This window comes from Silurus aristotelis (assembly GCF_946808225.1).
Source record: "Silurus aristotelis genome assembly, chromosome: 10".
NCBI classification, from domain to species: Eukaryota; Metazoa; Chordata; class Actinopteri; order Siluriformes; family Siluridae; genus Silurus; species Silurus aristotelis.
In genome coordinates this window covers 12,717,742-12,740,222 of record NC_139583.1, presented here as the reverse complement: position 1 = coordinate 12,740,222, position 22,481 = coordinate 12,717,742, and the positions used below count along the sequence as shown (strand labels likewise).

General features: G+C 36.7%; 1 protein-coding gene across 1 annotated transcript in view; it reads right to left on the bottom strand.

Moving 5' to 3' along the window:
• cpne2 (copine II) overlaps nt 1–22,481 on the bottom strand; it is a 47,938-nt gene that overhangs the window by 22,352 nt on the left and 3,105 nt on the right. Inside the window, exons 2-10 of the mRNA XM_083552090.1 lie at nt 15,341–15,543; nt 13,187–13,366; nt 12,729–12,803; nt 12,559–12,630; nt 12,379–12,462; nt 9,187–9,276; nt 8,149–8,247; nt 1,643–1,729; nt 1,114–1,173 (exon numbers count right to left, since the gene is read on the bottom strand). Coding sequence (XP_083408216.1) covers nt 1,114–1,173; nt 1,643–1,729; nt 8,149–8,247; nt 9,187–9,276; nt 12,379–12,462; nt 12,559–12,630; nt 12,729–12,803; nt 13,187–13,366; nt 15,341–15,514 — 921 coding nt within the window. The 5' untranslated portion in view covers nt 15,515–15,543. The remainder of the gene's footprint in view (nt 1–1,113; nt 1,174–1,642; nt 1,730–8,148; nt 8,248–9,186; nt 9,277–12,378; nt 12,463–12,558; nt 12,631–12,728; nt 12,804–13,186; nt 13,367–15,340; nt 15,544–22,481) is intronic.

Below are 22,481 nucleotides of genomic sequence, written 5' to 3'. Positions count from 1 at the left end.
GGTCTCCATGAACACATAACATGAAATAAAGTAATACAGTGATGTATTATGCACCAATGTGGTCATAGCCTTAGAAATCTAGTATTAAGCATTCAATTCCTCCTATATATTACAGCATTTGAAGTTGTTCCAGATCTTAGCTCGGAAACTTTAACTAAAGCAAAGATCAGTGTGATTGCATTATTAACCAAAACAGATAATGAAAAAGTAAAAAGGTATTGTACATGTGTACTCCCTCATCAATTGTGGTGCGTGTGTTTTGGTACTGTTCTGCACTGTCCCTGTTCTGGATGTCTATCCTCTGAAAATATATTCCCTTTACCCATAACTGGGTTGTTTGGTATGCTAACCAAAGTCCCATCACTACCAACCTATTTAATTGACCTAGTGGCTTTTCTGCCTCTCCTGGCAAGACAACCTGTCCTGAATACCTTCTTTTCTTCTTTCCCTCATTCCTTCATCTCCCTACCTTGATACTTTCTTATTGGAAGAAAGGTTAAGAATTACTGTCCAACTGGATGTTGCCGGCTGAGTGCCCACTGTCCTGCAGTGCAAAAGCATTATCACATACCTTTTCTCTCTGTATGTATGTGTGTATGTATGTGTGTATGTATGTATGTATGTATGTATGTATGTATGTATGTATGTATGTATGTATGTATGTATGTATGTATGTATGTATTTATTAGTCTGTTTATTTTTTCGTAATTTCTTTTCACTTTTTTATTAGATTTTATTTACATTATGTTTTTTTGTACACCATTATTAAAGATACTAATAAAATGGCATAAAATCTTAAACATAAACTCAGTATGAGGAAGTTCATTGCTGACAACACAACGACAACCAAAATAAACAGAGCTAAATAAAATGTTCCATGATGCTCCTGTTGGTTCTCAGTAGGCTACTTATTTCTGACACAGTATTAGTATGAAGTCAGTATGTATACTATAAAAGGGAAGAGCAGGTTTAAAAGGTTTAAACATACATGCAATGCAGCAGATTAAAACCAGCACTACTAGATTGCACTGGATTGTGTGACATCTCAATGTAAAGTGACAGAGAAGATGTTGATATTACACTTTACTAAACAGGAAACTAGGGCAAACTCACAGTGAACATAAGTTGACAGCCTCCCAGGATGTAATCCAAGAATGAGTAATCCCTCGTAATCTGAAGAGCATCACGCAAACACACAGTCAGTGATACACTTCTCTTTGACACATCCTTGCAGGTATAACAACACAAGAGCAAACTGATACATTGTCATCATGTAGCCCCTTGTAAGTGTGCATATGTGTCAAGATCATGCAAGTTAAACAGCTAATTACTGCAATTAATTGAGTCATTTTACCACTTGGCAGAGCTCATGGGAATTCCACTCAAGAATTATATTTTAGGAGTAAAATATACAAGCCTTGTGCTTATATTAACACTAGGTGTTGTTTACAGGGGATTTTAAGCCATTACATTAATCTCTGCCTACAGTACTACAAACATTTAATTATAACTAGGGTAATAAAAATAAATAAATGAAATAAGAATACTTTTAAAGTAAAAGTAGTTTGAAAAACTATTTGAAGTTCATTGTCAAATTCTGAAGCTACTGAACTGTAACATGGAAGTAAGTATTCTTCATTACCTTGCAGGACTTCAAAATAATAATTCCAGAGTTCTTGTAGTTCTTTTTCTTCTTCTGTTTCTTCGGATTGACGCATTCAAACTCCACCTGCAGCAGTGATGCATGTGATGAATACTCACAAAAGCAAACCCTGACACATTTCACAGGCTTTATCTACACAGTTTAGTGTAGATAAAGCCTGTGTCATTAAGTATGAGGCTTCAGGAGGCTTGTGCTAACCTTTGTCTTTGGGCTACATTTGTGTGAGTAATGAGTCTCTATGAGAATTCTTGAGTGGCAAAGTTTGACAATGCAAAACTGAAAGTTATAGCTTTATCTCTGGATGCTACAAAGAATGCACACTGAAAACTTCTCTTCTTACAAATTTGGATTTGCGATAATTTTACCATACGACTTCACTAACAGCTGAAATGGTTGCTACGATAATGAGTCACTACAATATTTTTTTGGCATGCCTGCCATACAGATAATAAATTAATGCAATCTTTTCAGCTAGCCTTATTGTCACAGCCATGCTGTTATAGAAAATTAATCACCTGACCAATTCCATTTGAGCATAAAGTGTGGCTGAGCTATAATTCTAATAATAATAGAATGTGGAAAATGGTGACAGGACAAAAATATTAAAAGGGTGGTGTACACAGAAAAGTTGTTTTCAGTTTTACGTCTTAAAATAGAAAAAGCCATAATTGTGTGAAATATTCCAGCGCCTAGAGTTAATATAACAGAAGCCAAGATCCATTTCAGAAATATGTGAACCCTAAAAAAAGGCTACAATAGCCTGCTAGCAGGGAAAGGTCAAGCTATGGTTGTGGGTTCTGCCTACTGTTGCTTCCTGTAAGAACACACACTCTCAGATGTGATATGCACCACACCATGCTTGTTCTTGCAAACAGCAGTAGATAAACAAGAGCGATTTTATCAAAAAAAAAAAAAAAAGAGCTGTTACACTCTCTCTCTCGCTCTCGCTCTCTCTCTCTCTCTCTCTCTCTCTCTCTCTCTCTCTCTCTCTCTCCTTATTCTAATTTCTGCTCTCATTCTTTCCTATCTCTCCTACTTAGTCTGTCACACCCTCCACTTTTGAGTGCATCTCTGCTCATTCTCTTTTTTTTTCAGCTTCATTATGCCAGATAATGAAGCACAGACACCGTTCCAACAACTTGCAGAGGAATGAGTTCAACAAACCCAAGAGAAATTATATTTCCTTCTCTGTGCATGTGCATTATGAAAGTAATAACTTCAGTGTGAGGGAAATGAATTGTTAGTCAAATACTGCAGGCAAGTCAAATATATGCCAATACATTCAGGGGCCTTTTAAATGCTATAAAAAATATTTAAGCCCAAACTATTAAAATACAGTTAAGATATAATAAATTTTAACACACTAAAAAGGAATAAACAAGCTACAATGCTTAGAAAGAAAAAAAAAGAAAGATTTAAGATAGATAACAACAAAGCCAAAAAGTCATCAATTTAAACAGATTAACATACAGAGAATGATCAACTGTTATTTTTAAACCATCTTAGATTATTGTATTGACATAAGATTTACATTTCAGTCGCCCCAGGCTTGCTCATCATTGAAAAATTCACATCATTTACCGTTTTTCTTAAATTATGTAAAGCTGCATTGAGACTATGTCCATTGTAAAAAACTTTATACAGGTAGACTCCAACTTTCAGCGTAGATAGGGACCGAAAAAACGTTCGTAAGTCCATCAGGTCGTAAGTCGAGAAGAATGACTAAACTATGATGCGTTTCAAAGCAGACATAAAGAGACACTGTAAATCTTATCTTAATCTTATTATTAATGTATCTTCGAAACATTGTAAGTCGAGTGGTTGTAGGTCAGGGTCTGACTGTAGAAATAAACTTGATTGACTTGACATTTCCCTTGATAGAAACAGCTCTCTCTCTCTCTCTCTCTCTCTCTCTAATATATAAAATGTGTGTGTGTGTGTGTGTATATACACTGGCGATCAAAATTAGAGAACAATTTATAAACAATTGAATAATTCTAAAATAATGTCATCTTCACTTGAAGGAGTTTTTGTCCTGTCTATACCATGCTACCAGAACACATTTTCCACAAAATAACTTTTTTTCCAAAGAAAACATTATTTTCCAGAAAACACACGGATCAAAATTGGAGAACACTTTCAGATACCTCCCAGTTATTGGTGTTAATCTGGTACCTGGTGCTAATTTCCTTGATTATCTGTCAACCCCCTATTTAACTGGCAGCCTAACTTCCAGTTTCACTGACTCTGCAAGATGGTGGGCCGTTCTAAAGTGACTGAAAGCCTCCGGCAGCAGGTTGTCCAGATGAAGGCCAAAGGGATGACCCTATCAGCCATAGCAAGACAAGTTGGTCATTCCAAATCTGTGATTTCAAGAATATTGAATCTTTACAACATCACAAACTCATTGAAGTCCGCCAAGAAGGCTGGTCGTCCACGGAAGACAAATACAAGAGAGGACAGGATACTGCGGAGGATCTCAATGGGCAATCGTTTTTACACTGCAGCTGGAATTGCTCACCAGTTCAGCGCTGCACAGGGTAAGGATCTGTCTCGTCATACAGTGTCTCGACGTTTAAGAGCATTTGGACTGAAAGCCCACTCTGCAGTGACCAAACCTCTCATTAGCAGAAAGAATCAAAAGGCTAGACTAAGCTTTGCTAAAGAGCAGGTTGTGTGGACAGAGGAGAACTTTTCCAAAGTTCACTTCAGTGATGAAAGCAAGTTTAATTTATTTGGGTCCGATGGGAAACATTATGTTTGGCGACAAACTGGAGAAAGACTGAACCCAAAGTGTGTAAAGAAGTCAGTGAAAAGTGAAGGAGGAAGTGTCATGGTTTGGGGCATGTTTTCTGCAGCAGGAGTTGGGCCTCTTATACAGCTACATGGTAGAGTGAATGCAAATGTTTATTAGAACCTTCTTCAACAACATATGGTTCCTTCCCTGCTTTCATCACTCAATCAGCCCGCAGTGTTCATGCAGGACAACGCTCCATGTCACACATCATAGATATATTTCATATATCTATGAAATAATGACATGGCCTGCCCAGAGTCCTGATCTCAACCCAATAGATAACCTCTGGAAAATCCTTGGCGACAAAGTTATGGCCAAGAAACCCATTACAGTTGCCGAACTGTGGAGTAGACTGGAAGAAGATTGGACCAAAATCACACCAGAGCAGTGTGAGAGACTAGTGCTGTCCTGTGGCCGCAGATGAGCTGAAGTCATTCAGAGCAGAGGCCTGTACACTTCCTACTAATTGCTGTTGTACTGTTACTTTTACTGTTGTAACCTTCAGAAAATTTTGTTGTAATCTTTTTCCATGCTACAGTCATTGTTGTTCTCAAATTTTGATCAGTGTGTTTTCTGCAAAATAATGTTTTCTTTGGAAATGCCTTAGTTATTTTGTGGAAAATGTGTTCTGGTGGCATGGTATAGACAGGACAAAAACTCCTTCAACTGTTGAGCAGTAATGAGGACATTATTTCAGAATTGTTCAATTGTTTATAAATTGTTCTCTAATTTTGATCGCCAGTGTGTATATATACAGTGCCTTGCAAAAGTATTCGGCCCCCTTGAACTTTGCGAACTTTTGCCACATTTCAGGCTTCAAACATAAAGATATAAAACTGTAATTGTTTGTGAATATTTAACAACAAGTGGGACACAATCATGAAGTGGAACGAATTTTATTGGATATTTCAAACTTTTTCAACAAATAAAAAACTGAAAAATTGGGCGTGCAAAATTATTCAGCCCCTTTAAGTTAATACTTTGTAGCGCCACCTTTTGCTGCGATTACAGCTATAAGTCGCTTGGGGTATGTCTCTATCAGTTTTGCACATCGAGAGACTGAAATATTTGCCCATTCCTCCTTGCAAAACAGCTCGAGCTCAGTGAGGTTGGATGGAGAGCATTTGTGAACAGCAGTTTTCAGTTCTTTCCACAGATTCTCGATTGGATTCAGGTCTGGACTTTGACTTGGCCATTCTAACACCTGGATATGTTTATTTGTGAACCATTCCATTGTAGATTTTGCTTTATGTTTTGGATCATTGTCTTGTTGGAAGACAAATCTCCGTCCCAGTCTCAGGTCTTTTGCAGACTCCATCAGGTTTTCTTCCAGAATGGTCCTGTATTTGGCTCCATCCATCTTCCCATCAATTTTAACCATCTTCCCTGTCCCTGCTGAAGAAAAGCAGGCCCAAACCATGATGCTGCCACCACCATGTTTGACAGTGGGGATGGTGTGTTCAGGGTGATGAGCTGTGTTGCCTTTACACCAAACATAACATTTTGCATTGTTGCCAAAAAGTTCGATTTTGGTTTCATCTGACCAGAGCACCTTCTTCCACATGTTTGGTGTGTCTCCCAGGTGGCTTGTGGCAAACTTTAAACTTTTTATGGATATCTTTAAGAAATGGCTTGCTTCTTGCCACTCTTCCATAAAGGCCAGATTTGTGCAGTATACGACTGATTGTTGTCCTATGGACAGAGTCTCCCACCTCAGCTGTAGATCTCTGCAGTTCATCCAGAGTGATCATGGGCCTCTTGGCTGCATCTCTGATCAGTCTTCTCCTTGTATAAGCTGAAAGTTTAGAGGGACGGCCAGGTCTTGGTAGATTTGCAGTGGTCTGATACTCCTTCAATTTCAATATTATCGCTTGCACAGTGCTCCTTGGGATGTTTAAAGCTTGGGAAATCTTTTTGTATCCAAATCCGGCTTTAAACTTCTCCACAACAGTATCTCGGACCTGCCTGGTGTGTTCCTTGTTCTTCATGATGCTCTCTGCGCTCTAAACGGACCTCTGAGACTATCACAGTGCAGGTGCATTTATTCGGAGACTTGATTACACACAGGTGGATTCTATTTATCATCATTAGTCATTTAGGTCAACATTGGATCATTCAGAGATCCTCACTGAACTTCTGGAGAGAGTTTGCTGCACTGAAAGTAAAGGGGCTGAATAATTTTGCACGCCCAATTTTTCACTTTTTTATTTGTTAAAAAAGTTTGAAATTTCGTTCCACTTCATGATTGTGTCCCACTTGTTGAAATGTGGCAAAAGGTTGCAAAGTTCAAAGGGGGCCGAATACTTTCGCAAGGCACTGTGTATATATATATATATATATATATATATATATATATATATATATATACATTTTTGTTTGTTTTTTACAATCTTTATCATATTATATTATCATGTAGAGTCATTTTACAACCTTCAATCTTTGTCCACACAGAACATTTAAATGTTCCTATTTGTTGATGTTTTTGGTTTTGCACATCTGGATGCCTACCTAAGTTTTTCTACATCATCGGTTTTCAGTTGAACTAATGATGTCGTTCTTTCACAGCCAGCAGACCACTAGACACAAACTAGCTCTAAAGCTTTACTGAGTCATAAAGTGTGTTACAGGTGCTTTTTTTTTGCATGCAACAAACATTTCTTACCACATGCAGAGGGGTTCCATGCTCAAAAGGTTATTATTTGACCACAGCACATGATTTACTTTCAGTGACATTTAACAAACAGCTTGTTTTTTTTTAGAAGGGACACCTCCCCCACCCTTCACAATGTGCAATGGGCTGAATGCTCATAACTGGTCCTTATTGTACTTAATGCTATTTGTACCGACTTGTGCATTTTTATAACAATTATAGCAGCTACACGTTTTTGGCAAAACATATTTTCCTTAAGGATGAATATAAAAGGATTTTATATGCATAAGAGACAGATCAATGGCAATGAATAGTGTTGTTGTTTTTTTAACTAAAAGCAATTCAACTTACTCTCTTGTTTTCAACAATATTTTGATTAAATAAAGTACAAATAAAGTGTTAAATTCTATACTGAATATTACCCCGTTAGCTTAAATTGTGCCTACAATTTAAAGACGATTGTAGCATAACAGGAGGTAATAATAGCCTGCTTTACATTACTGATTTATGTTTGCATGAACAGTTCTGTATTTGACTACATATCATAAAAGGGAAATGGGTTCCCTTTTGAGTCTGGGTTCTCTCAAGGTTTCTTCCTCATGCCATCTCAGGGAGTTTTCCCTTGCCACAACCACTACTGGCTTGTGCATTAAGGATAAATAAAGAAATATAAGGAACAAACTTATAGGCACTAAACTTAGACATTCTAAAATACAACTTTATAATCTCTTATCTCTGTAAAACTGCTTTAAGACAATTGCCATTGAAATTGAATTGAATTGATGTGGCTAATGGGACACAGTGTTACATATCATGTGATTTTATAAAACAAACAAAAACAATCAGAATATCGCATGGCCTAAAACATCACTAAAAACATTAAATCTTAAATTAAATGTAATATTTTATGACCTTTAAATGTGCTAGCTAACACCTTTAATTTGTAAAGTTTTAGTTCCAGGAGAGTAAAAAAGGTTTTAGAAAGATAGATAATATAGATTACATAACTTAAGGAAAGATGATTTAAGCCCATCTTACCTCTAAAGCGTTAAGTGCTTCACTCATCTTTGTGACTGTGGTCAGAAATTCTCCAATAAAGTCGTGGCCTCCATCATTATCGTAGTCATAGCATATCACCTGATTAAAAAAACATTTCCTTAGAGCAAAACACTAATGTTCTCAACACTGGAATACTTAGACTTTTGTATCTTCAACTTAAAATGTTTTAAAACAAAAAAACCTAATCAGTAGGACTTTTTTATTGTGATGGGTTTCTCCTGATCTAAAACTTTTCCTATTTGACAGGTAACATTGGTTTGTTACTGCATCCACCCAACTTAATATCCTTAAACACCTGACATGGTACTGTGTGCAGTGATGCTATTAGAACAATATGACATGCTATAGACATACACATTTTACTGACCAATAAATCTAATTAGTGTTAATTCGATAAGAATTTCCTTAAAAACTGGAATTTTAATATAAATATAAACATGGCCATAATATCTCAGGTAAAATTTTTAGAGTCTACAGATAAATGTCAATAAATGATGACACTTTTCTGGAAGGTAGCATACATTTTGGATGTGATGGCAGTTATTGTAGACCTGTGCACTGGTGAATCTGTTATGTATTACAGAATGTCTTAGCCAGTGGGCATTAATAAAGGAGGGTTCGGATATGATTGATTTTTTATTTTTATTTGCCGTGACCATAACGAAGCAGTTCAGTATTTCACTGGGTCTAGCAACATGTCTGCAATATACATGTCTAGCAAATGGACTTGAGATACAGTATCTAGTGGCAAATGATAATGTTATTTTGTTTAATATAATAATATAATGTTAAATAGTTAGATTTAGATCTTTAAATGCAGCTTGTGCGGTAGCCTGTTAAAAAATTTGGAGCAGCTAAGAGTAGGACATTTGTTACTATTTTTAGTAACAAATAGGAAGAAAGTAAACATTTTAGGGGAAGGAATGTTTTGGATTTGGCATGCCAATAGCAAAAAAATATACTTCTGATTTTTTTATGATTGGCAAGTTCTACCAGAGTGTCTAAGAGAAGACCTACCTTGATGTTTCGATCCACATCCCCATTGCAAAGAGAAATCAGTGGCACAGTGAACGGCTTCCATACAGGATCCAGAGTGTTCTTGATCACCTACCACAGAGCAGATACACAAATATTACTTTATGGTAGAGATTACAAAAGTACACATCCTTCACCCAAGTAGACGTACAGATACTCATGTTTGTTAAAGATGCCGGTAAAAGCTGAAGTAGTGACACGTCTTTTTTAATCAAGAAAAAGTAAAGAAGTTTGGGCTTTAACATGTACTTAAGTAAAAAGTAACCTACTTTTTTACTACTTCTTGTTTTACTGTCACGAAACTGAACGGTAACTGAAAATGTTGTTACATAATGAAAGTATCCAGACCAAACAACCGCCTTATACAGTGCATCTGGAAAGTATTCACAGCACTTCACTTTTTTTTTTTTTTTTTTCACAATTTTTATGTTACAGCCTTATTCCTAAATGAATTCAATTTATTATTATCTTCAAAATTCTACAAACAATAATGACAATGTGAAAGAAATTTATTTAAAATCTTTGCAAATTTATAAAAAAAATATAAATGAAAAAAATCACATGTACATAAGTGCATCCTGTTTCCACTGAACATCCTTGAGATGAGCGATCAGCGGAGAAGGGCCTCAGACAGGGATGTGACCAAGGACTTGATGGTCACTCTGGAAGAGCTCCAGCATTTCTCTGTGGAGAGAGGGGAACCTTCCAGAAGAACAACCATCTCTGCAGAACTCCACGAATCAGTGGCCAGACTAGAACCACTCCTCAGTGAAAGGCACATGAGAGCCCGCCTGGTGTTTGCCAAAAGGCACATGGAGGACTCTCCATGATTGAACTCTTTGGCCTGAAGGATGTCTGGAGGAAACCAGGCACCGCTCATCACCTGGCCAATACCATTCCTACAGTGAAGCATGGTGGTGGCAGCATCATGCTATGGGAATGTTTTTCAGTGGCAGGAACTGGGAGACTAGTCAGGATTGAGGGAAAGATGAATGTAGCAATGTACAGAGACATCCTTAAAGAAAACCTGCTCCAGAGTGCTCTGGACCTCAGACTGGGACAACAGTTCATCTTCCAATAGGACATTGACTGTAAGCACACAGCAAACATAACAAAAAAGTAGCTGCGGGATGACTCTGTGAATGTCGTTGAGTGGCCCAGCCAGAATACTGTTAATATTTATGTACATGAGATTTCTTTTTCGTTTTTGTTATTTTTTAATAAATGTACAAAGATTTCAAATACACTTCTTTCATGCTGTTATTATCTGTTATTGTTTGTAGAATGTTGAGAAAAATAATGAATTTTATCCATTTTGGAATAAGGCTGTAACATAACAAAATGTGGAAAAAGTAAAGCACTGTGAATACTTTCCAGATGCACTGTAGAACACAAGCAGAGCAAAGAAGATGATCTGGTGATCAGGAATGTCTCTGTACTCAGTCATGTTTACATCACTGACTCCCTCTTTGTCATCCACATTAGACATATTTCTTGATGCCTTCTTCCTTGCTTGTTGTTAGCTTCATAGGCTAGCCTACATCTGTGGTGTGTGATATCCAGGAAATGATACACCAATGGTAGGTTAAAAAAGCAGTGCAATGACAAGAAATAGGATGATGGGCTGAAAACGGCACGCAATGAGAAGACAAAATATTGACCATGTCACCAAATAGATTAAAACTAAATAGACAAGCCTGGTTTGAAAATGTAAGAAGTAGAAAGTACAGATATTTGTGTAAAAATGTGATGAGTAAAGGTAAAAAGTTGAAGTAGTGAATAGTGAAGTAAAGTACTGATACAGTAAAACCCCATTGGACGAGCATAATTTGTTCGTGAAAATTGCTCATACGAGGTCGATTTGCTCATACGTTCGAACTAATTCTCCTTATGAGAATTAATGTAAAATGATGTAATCCATTCTGAGACCTCATTCGATCGTTTATTTCTGCACTTAAAAGTATTTTTAGCCTATTTTAAAAACCAAATACACCGCAAATTACCATACGGTAAACATAATTTTACACTTACTCATGTGGTAGTGGTTGATTGCGAGTGTGAGACGTACACCACGCTCGTACTTTTCGACTATTTCTTTCTTGGTTTCAATGGTAATTCTATTTACTTTCTTTTTCCCAGCACCATCACTGATTTTCTTGAGACATTTTTCAAGATTTCTAGTGAAAAAAAAAAATATAACACTAAAAAAAGTTAAGCTTTTGCTGCACTGAACAACAAGAGCGACCAAGCGACACGAGATGAACTAAGCAAATGACGCTACTCTCGGCCGAAAGCGGGCAACCGGCAGCGTGGGTTTGCTCGTGCTTTCGAAATTTACTTGCAAAATAGGGTAAAATTTTGCAAGCAAGGTCGCTCGTATCTTCGTTTGCTCGTACTATTAGTTGCTCGTACAATAGAGTTTTACTGTATCAGAAAAATCGACTTAAGTACTGTAATAAATTATTTGTACTTTGTTACTTCCCACCTCTGCTTTATGGCTAAACTATAAGATCATTAACAGTCATTATATATAGAGTAACTTGAAAAATGTCTCCCAAGAAAATCAGTGATGGTGCTGTGAAAACGAAAGTAAATAGAATGACCATGGAAACCGAGGAGGTTACGAGCGTGGTGCGTGTCTCACACTCACAATCAACCACTACCACATGGGTAAGTGTTAAATTATGTTTACGTTACGGTAATTTGCGGTGTATTTGTTTGTTAAAATAAGCTACAAATAGTTTTTAAGTGCAGAAATAAGCGATCGAATGAGATCTTCGGAACGGATTAAATCACTTTTACATTCATTCTTATGGGGAAAATCAGTTCGAACGTACAAGCAAATGGACCTTTGAGCAATTTTCAAGGACGAATTATGCTCATACAACGGGGTTTTACTGTAAATGTAATTCATATTTTTCTGAATCAAAATGTCTTTTATTCCCTTTGTATATTGTTGTCAATGTATTTGCCTATACATTAACTTACAGGCCAATATAAGAGCTCTGTCTATGTGAAAACCTAATTTGTTTAAGAGATGAAACAAATTTTTTATTAATTTCTAACTAATTTCATAGGGCTAATTGTGGTGATTCATTTATTAATTTGTTTAATCATTCATTCATTAATAAAGAAATAACTAGAGAATTGGTTATGTACTGTTCTGTTTATTACCTCTGTTCTGTGAACTAGCATCCATTTTCCATCCTCTCCTTGTTTGTGGAACTCCAGATAAGGGTCTGATTTACCAAAGAAATCCTGGAATACAACAGAAAAATACACATCAATATAATTAATAACATTATTTTAGTTTAAGCCTTGTAACAAAAAAATTCCACACATGCTTTTTCATACTTTTTTATCCAGCTTTCGGCCGCACATGGACAGGGTGATTATTCTGTTGTCTGATAACTCCTGGGCTGTTATCTACCAATAAAAACACAAATCTTGTTAAATTTACAAATTGCTGGTGCAATAAACTGGTAGAGTTTAGAATGTGATTAGAGGAGGTCTTGAGGTTTTACCGTTACGGCTCCCTTTCCTGCTGGTTTGCCGTTGGCCAAGGTAAGAGGCCTATGTAGTTTCTTGTTGGACACAATCTGTGCGGTAAAAGATAGGCTAGTTAAATAAGGTCAAAAGAAGATGGATAAAGTCATACAGTGGATTTAATCAGTCAAAGATCAGGTAGAGACTGTGATTGCAAAAGCGTTAGCAAGATCAATATGGGCTCATTAGCTAATGCTCACGGAAAGATTGCATATGTGTAGAAATGACTGCATCTATTTGTGTATGATCCATCAAGATGCTGATAGACTGAAATAGTTTTGTATGTCCTATTTTAATTACAAGCTTGGCTATTTAAAAGTAAAATTTTGTTTGTTAAGTCTAGATATGCAATATTTAACTCCATGCACTTAGCCAATAGCTTTAAATATCAATAAATGTACAATATATAGCAAACTAAAAAGCAGTGATGCAGTACCACTCCCAGTGTGCAGATAAACTCTCCCAGAAAGTCATGCTCATACAGCTGGCTGCTGCACTTGTCCTCATCAAACATGGCAAACTTCAGCTTCTGGACTTCCTCAAAATGGTAGTCTACCTGAAACTTCACTCCAAACACAGGGTTCAGATTGTTCACCGCTGTCTCAGTTCGACCCAGCTGCAGCCCAAATACACACACACACACACACACACACACACACACACACACACACACACACACACACACACACACACACACACACACACAAATACACAGAGTTACTTAGCTCATCTCCTAAAGACAATTTCATCAGCAATTTGGAGCACTTATCCTTATAGATAAGACAAGCTGTGCTTCAGCCTGTATTTGGTGGGAAAATGATTGCTATTGATCAGAGGTTTTTCTCGACTGCTTTCTGTTTGGGCTTTGTGATGCAGTCGAACATGCTTTCAAAAAAAAGAGGAGACATGTTTCTGACGTAAGATAGCGTGGCTTATGGCCATTAAACAGTTAGGAAATGTTAGAAAGAGATTAGAGAGAGAAAGGAAGGAAGGAAGGGAGGGAGGGAGAATAGAGGAGGACAGAGATAGAGAATGATACAGAAAGAGTAAAATGATCAAATGTTCAACTATTTATTGACCAAATGCTTGCCAACAAGCAATCCAAGGCAATATGCAAACACACAAACATGCTCACACACAAATGCATATGTGTATACACCCAAGCAGACCCCTAGATGGGACTGAACATATGGGCTGAGATGTGATGCTGTGTGTACAGTTCTGAGGAAAAACATATTTGCTTGTGTGTATGTGTGTGTGTGTGTGTGTGTGTGTGTGTGTGTGTGTGTGTGTGTGTGTGTGTGTGGTGTGTGTGTGTGTGTGTGTGTGAGACAGAGAAAAAGAGATCGAGAGAGAGAAGAGAGAGAGAGAGAGAGAGAGAGAGAGAGAGAGAGAGAGAGAGAGAGATAGAGAGAGAGAGAGAGAGAGAGAGAGTCAGTACATACATACATACATACATACATACATACATACATACATACATACATACATACATACATACATGCTTCTATTTCTTCTAAAAACAACTAAGCCGCTTTTCCAGTTGCTATAAAGAATATTCGCTCTTATTATGTGGTCACTATTTTAAGAATTTGCACTTTGAATATATCTTTGAAGATTGTGTGTGTGTGTGTGTGTGTGTGTGTGTGTATGTGTGTGTGTGTGTGTGTGTGTGTGTGTGTGTGTGTGTGTGTGTGTGTGTGTGTGTGTGTGTGAGTGTAAAATGTATTTGTCAACCATCACAATAATAAAAAAAAGATTTCCTGTTGTAGTAACTGCTAAAAAGAATGAAAATGAAGTTTGACAGCTGAACAGCATTCATTATGGAATTGAGGTGAAAATGTAGTTTGTCGATCTATGTGTCAGGTAGTGTTTCCGTGTTATGCACATACATTCACACACATAAAACTCACAAGAACAAACAGACACACAAACAGAGAATATATGTTTAATTGATTCACAAACCCGTTGGCAAAAGAAGAATTTAAGAGTGCATTTTTACAATGCTTGTTAAAGCTCAATTCCTCCCCTTGTTTCTTCCCCTATCTCTTACCCACCACACTCCCTCTGCATCTCTGCTTAAAAAGCATAAGCCTTTTGTTTCCTATGTTGTTGCCATGGCTACGGCGAGTTTAGAAACACTGATTTCATGTTCAAGCTTGCACTATTGACTGTTAGCGGAGGTCCACTACAAATCACTAGCACACAAACTCACTCTATCTCACACTGTTGCCTCCAAAACATTTGCTCCTTTCTATATGTTTCTCTCAGACTTACTGAATTACTGTAATGTTCTACAATACTTCCCTGTTTTTTCTAGACATCTCTATTCCCTTTGTTTACCCTTACATTACAGTACTCTCACAAAAGTATCACCACTTCTACTCATCCTCTATTTGTTCTACAGTCTCTATTCTATCCCACTGTTATTTTTGTCATATCAGTTTTTCGCTTTCTCTTGCTGCCATCTTTTCTCTTTACCCTGTTCTGTCAATCAAATATCTCACCTGTATTAGGGATGCCAGATACTCGGACATTTAAACTTAACCTTAACTTAAAGAATAATGGGGACATGTCAGAGCTGTCGTACCTCCACCCAGTTACTGTCCACCTCCTGGAATAGCACGCAGAATGGGTCGGACTTAGAGGCAACATCTCGGTCCAGCAGATTGGAGCAGCACACTGAGAGTTCCACCTTTGTGATACAGTGCTGAGCGCCAATGGCGGGGCCAGCTTTGGGCCCTGAGCCCATTGTGTAGGCCATGCAGGCTGGAGTTCCTCCTCTCCCACAGCCTACACACAGAGAAAGGAAACGTAAATTATATCAACAACTATCAACAATCTATATCAACAGCAATAGTCTTCAAAATGTTTAAAACAAGAGTTCAATAGCACAGATCATTTCAGTTCAGTTTAATGTAGTGATCCAGATGCATTTTAGTAGACCAAACTGAGTATTGGAAAAAATGCTGGAGCAAACCAATAAATGTGTGAAATAAACATGAACCGGCTCAGCTTCTGTAGCTGATCCTCTGTTAGGTTAATAAATCACATACTGAGCAGTTTAGAGCAGTTTAGAGTTTAGTGAAAGTCCCAGCCAGGTGGTGCCACGATTTGACCTTGACTCAAGACCTTCCGATCAGAAGTGTAATTTCTTAACCACTGAGCTTTCAAAAACAAAACATACCCTCTTTAAACAATCTTATTCAAACAATTAGCAAATCATTAAGGATTTTATAGGAACCGCTTAACTATTCTCTGATTGTAGTTGCTTGACTGGACCTTTTGTACAAACATTTTTTTTATTAATACTCAAGATATAGAGTAGCAAATTTGGAATTTAGAGAGCTGCTTGGTACAATTAAACAACCACAAGCAAGAGCTGTGCTGTGTATTACTCCCTGCTGCACATCATTCTGATGGTTGAAGATGGAAAGTTTATACACAATTAAAGACAATTTGCAAGCTCCCAAGTAGCACAATCATATAGAATTTTCCCATGGTTCCACGAGAGCATAATACATTCTCTTGGTTGGAAGGAAAGTATTGTCCTTTGCAATTAATCAGAACAATGCGAGATATTGTTGCTTTGAAACTATATTCAGAAGAAGAGTACAGTTACAGTCATTATTACACAAAAATATTTTGAGAGCCACATTTTTTGGTATGACTATTACTACATAGTAGATAATGTTAGAACATAGTTCTCATAGCCCATAGTAGCTAGCTGGTCATCTAATGTTAGATAAGTAGTTAAACACTCCTAGCAGCAAAAAGAAAAAACGAATGAAAAATAATAGAAAACAAAGTGCACCATTAGCAACCAATGGTTTGGCACTTGGTTAATTCACAGGCTAATCCATTTGTGTATCAGCTGGCTCACATTAGCTAGCTGGCTAGCCAAAACACTGAACTGAGAACTACAAATAGAAATACAAAGGAAAACAAATATAAACAAGCAGGAAGTAGAATTCACTTTAATTAAACAAAGTTGAGAAACAAAAACCAGACAAACATATAAAATACACAATGTTAGCTGACTATCATAAGATACACAAAAATGTGACTATGCTTTTACTTGGTTTTTCTTTAATTTCCACTGACTTAAAAAACATCTAACTACGACAGTTTTTAACTACACTGCATATGGCTAATCTGATCAGATCAAAGCTTTCTCTCTCTCTCTCTCTCTCTCTCTCTCTCTCTCTCTCTTTCTCTCTATCACTCTCTCTTTTTCACACAACATCTCATTCTCTTCTCTCTCTCTCTCTCTCTCTCTCTCTCTCTCTCTCGCTCTCTCTATCTCACTTTCACTCATACTCTATCTCTCTGGCAAACACACACACACACACACACACACACACACACACACACACACACACACACACACACACACACACACACACACACACACAAAGGCGTGTGTGCACATATCCGAACAAACATAGATAGTGAGAAAAAAGAAGAACGTCATGGCAGGACATGAGAAACACAGCGAGAGCTCCTGTTGCTAAGAGACTGATGTACCAATAGCTTTTCTCTCTGTGTTAGTGTCACTAACCACAAATAGGTTATGACCACCATACCCAGAGAATACAAATACAGCTGATTAATATTCATGCTATGTTCAGTTACATCATGTTACATCTCAAACTGGTGGCAAATTATTTTTTAACACAAAATATATGCAAACAATTATAGGATTATTAGCACAGCTGTTAAAACAACATTTTACCCAAAAACCTTGAGACTGATATCACCAACTAGAAAAAAACAATTAAAAGGTTAAGATGCCATAGTGACCCACATACAGTAAGTAGGAGCTATGGGGCCACTGACCACATATCAAAAATTGGAAACATACTAACCACAAGGCCAGAAGAAAGGACCCAGAAACCAAAGGAAAACAAAAGTGGTAAGATATCAATGGTAAATAACTGGCAGTCATATTCGTATAAAAACTTTTTTAGAAACTGGTACACTGCAGCTTATGGTCTATGTTTTTTTTAAATGTATCATATTTCAGGATAATCTCTGAAAAATGGTTAGAAGCAGTGAATTAAGAATATGAAATTCAATTAAAATTAAAATGTAATATGACATATGCCACATATAAACTAAGTTCATACTTATTACCTATAGTATCTGGATTATACTGTATGTACATTGATTAGTTTCATTCATGTCTAATACTTGTGCTCAAGAGCACAAAAGAGGTTGTCCTAGTTTAAGTCCTAGTTTCTAATCAGTAGTCCAGAACTTCAACTGAGTGTCTGGATTAAGATCTTACAAAACAGGTCATGTATGAAGCCTGAAGAAAGGTTATGCAGTGGGATAAGTTTACGGCATAAGATTATTGCTTTCTTTTATTTATCTTAACAGTCTACTTTATTCAATACCAGCCAGTCAGTACTTTATTCAGTACAAGCCAGTGTGGGCTAAGCTGCTCAATTTAAGTGAGATTTGATTAACTGATTTATGAAAATCAATTCATATCTCACCACATAGTAGACTGCATAAATGGTTGCTATGGTTACTAGCTCCTAGGTATTTAGAGATGCTAAGTATATATATATATATATATATATATATATATATATATATATATATATATATATATATATATATATATATATATATACACATTGCCCACTATTTTATTTTTTTTACATTAATACTGAAGACTATGGAAGAATACATATGGAATTATGAAGTAAACAAAAAACTGTTAAAATAGCCCAGAATATGCTTCGATTTAGACAGAATAGAGAATTTATGCAAATTTAAAATATATCGAGATACACAAAACCAAGATATGAACATGATAGATATCTACTTATCTACAGTCCAGTGTTGTGCAATGAAAAACCTGAATATATCATATCATCAAAGCAGACAAGGAGTCCACACATAGACAGATGGATAAATGACTAAACAGACACCTTAGTGAAGCTAAACACACTGATAGACTGACAGGCAGAGGATAAAGACTGAAGACTGTTGCTTAAAAATGACATTTGCTTATTACTTCGTGCCTGATATTTAAAGGTGATTAAGTGATAGTATAAAGAGGAACTCACATATATTAGACAAAAATTCTATAATGCTAACTGAGCTATTTAAATGCTTATTAATTATATTTTTCCTGTATAATGTTTACTGGTGTAAATGAAAGGACACCATGATGTGTACATACACACATTTATGAGAGCCTTCCACTGGCATAATCATAATGCAGCTAATTAATGCTCTGCGTACACCTATAGTAAAAATTCTTTCTCAGGTCAATGTTTTTATCCAAAATGTGTTTTTGTGTGTTAAATCCAAAATCCTGTCCATGTTCTTTTCATGGATGAAATCATTACTGTCTTATACTGATGTGATTTTTATTGAATGATTTTTGTTAGATTCACAACACCTGTATGACATTTTAGCATACAACCTAAAGAGGAATTACTAGCACAAATGAAAAACTAAACTTTTAAAACTAATAACAAAAAATAACTCAATAACTTAAATCCACTTCAGGAGGCAGAACTGAGATTAAAACTCACCCAGTGAGCCCAAACATCCCATACCGCCATCCGATAAGTGAGTTTCACACCTTGTGTTTCTCAACTAAACAATGTCTTTATATAGGCTTGCCAATGATAAGTATAGTTCTCAGGATAATCACACATCTCCCCTCTTTTACTTTAGGCAGTGATGCAATGGAATATTCATCTTTAAATCCCAGACTCAGACACACACACACACACACACACACACACACACACACACACACACACACACACACACACACACACACACACACACACACACACACACACACAAAGCTAGTGCCTAAGCTAAAGTCCACCCATCTGTGGTCATAGTGGAAACTCTGGCTCATGCTTTTTGAAAAACACCACTTATATTGCCATCAGTTTCATGCTTACTCACCTGTCTGCTTTGTGAATTACCATAAATCTTAAACTCGTTCTCTGCTATCTAATGATTAGGAAATGCATATACAATGCTCCAGTTTCATTCAATAAGGAAAATGAATTAGATTAGCAACGATAGTTTCCATTTTTAGAATTTTCCGATTTCAGTAGAATGAATAATAGGTTACTTTTCTGCACTCTATCCCATCATGCAGCCAAACATTGGGAATGTCACAACACTGCAATATTGATTTGTCATTGTACAATTGTGAATCTTAGGTGTATCACTTTTAACAGTTTAAACATTAGGTAAAATGTGCTAGACAATGATGAGAGGGAGAAGGAAAGGAGATGTGTGTGAATAATTGCATTATCCTAGACTCCTTATAATACTCTACTCCATATAATGAAGACAAGCAGAGTAATTTAGTTCCAGTAGCTCATGCTGCTGATTCACAAGGCCTCTGTCTTTATATTCCCCAATTTTAAAAATTCTGTCTTGTTACAATAAAGAAAATCTGCTAAGCAAAGATATTAATAATGTAGGCCTGTCAGTTCTGATGGCAGTGATGCCTACAGTTTCAGGAAATGTTTTCACTGCACTTAAACATTTACAACCCAATAGGTCAGTTATAGTTGCTGCAATCAATGTTGGCCACAATGCTAACTTCCCATCACAGCCTCCAGAAGCCACAGTTACACTGCATGATGGGAGAAACCTTGTCACCTGACCAACTGACCACCGAAAATTCAAAAGAAGGCCAAAAGAAGGAAAGGATGCTGTAGACCCTGTTCAGGTTCAATGTGTACAATGTGTCGGTTGAATATTAGTGGTTGGCTGCCTACGTGTGTCATGTGTCTCACATGTTATTCTCCACCCTAGCCGCTTAGCAGCTCTTATGATAGAGGGAGGGCCAGCTAGGAATTGGCAAGTGACGGCAAAATTGTGCCAATGTATTACGGTAAGCCTGGTTTAAATCTCATGTTACTTGTGCACACTTTCTGTACCATTACTTTGGTGCCTTTAAATTGGACAATATCTTTTAGCCGAAACCTTGATACAGTGTGCTTTTGAAAAGATTTATAGCAGCGCTATCAAGGTACAAAATGTGTACACTGTACCAAAGGTACAGTTTAGTAACCTGAGAGCCTACACTTCTCTTTAATACCCCTCTTTAATACCCCTATATACAGTGTATGGGTAACATTAGGGAGCATCACTAAAAATTACAGCAGTGCAGATCCTTTTCCCCCACAACTGACCTACAAATCAGCAAACCTTTCAGCTCTTACACTGATTAATTAAGCCAAATCAGATTTTAAGTGAGCATCAGATTTGAAGGCCTTTAAATCTTTCAGCTCTGAAAAGCCTCCTGATGCTCAGTCATGTCTTCCCACTTGCTCCATCCTGTTTCCTTTCTGAACGCTTTCTTTTCCACAGCACTTGCCTCAGGCGGTTTTGTAGTGTGAGTGCTTTGTAACAATTGCAGAAACAGAACCTTAAGCTGAATGTCAGCCATCCAAACCACTGCCACTAACAGATATATCAACAATAAACAGCACTTGGTTCTTGGCTTAGCTCCTACTACATTAGTTAGCATTTGGCATTCTGATGATTTGTACCTCACAGGCTCTTTTAAAATAATTACCAGACAGCAGACATTGCTTTCTTGAAAAGTGGCTTCTTATCTGATGTTAAATATGCTAAAGTATCTAGATGAGGATTATAAATTGCAGTACTGTTACAGGGGCATTTATTATTTATTAAAACATGTACTTTCTGAATGTATCTTCTGTACTTCCTAGCAGGCTGTAAAGACCCTACATAGACAATGTACTTTACAACGTTTACAGTAGCTGTAATGGTTAAATAATATATTAAATGCCCAAAATGTAAAAACCATTGTAGAAATGTTAACATAAAGGTCTAAAACATTATGTACAAATGTTTTTGGAATTCCCAGAAGATCTTAGTAATTTTTAGCTAATTGTACATAGTACATTTAACATTAGATGTGAGTATATTCTTCTCAGTTGGCTGTAACATGCATATGTAGAAGGACAGGTACAAAAGAGAAAAGACAATATATGTGTCAGGATTTGGACCATGGACTAAATTATCTAGCAGCTATTGCACTTTAATATCTGGATCATTTGTCACTATTTACTTATAGTTGTTCCTTGTCACCTTGATCACCAAAAGTATTTAAGTTTCACATTGCTCCACACTATTTGCTTCACCCAGCATTCCATAGTCATATTCCATTAGAATGGTCTGCACTTGCATCCGCCTGACAATATGAAATAACTGTTCATTAACAATATTGATCTCTATGAACTACCAAGCAATGATGGACTAATGGACCAATATTGCTACATCCTACTCGTTTTTATTTTGCATGTAGTTTGAGGTTTCAGAACTTATTCCTGTAAGCTAATGGTCATTCCTTTAAGGTTAGTGAAAGCTCCTAGACAATTTACAAATAGACAGGCACAGAACTTAGATGTATATGCTGGCATACAGATAAAAAAAAAAACACCAAACAAGTTCTGAACAAAGTTAATAATACAAAAACGTTACTGAGAATCTACAGAGCTGTAAAATGAACTGAAAAAAAAAGGTTCCCTTGTGAAAGGGATCAGTTTTGCTCTGACAAAGCACTAGAAATGATACTCATTCCTGTGTATCCTCAAAGAAAACTTCACCATATAAACTGTTTATATGAAACCTCCACTATACTTGTAAAAGGTTGTTAATATAGGAAGAAATGTATATTGAGAAGCAGATCAATGTGATTTTACAAC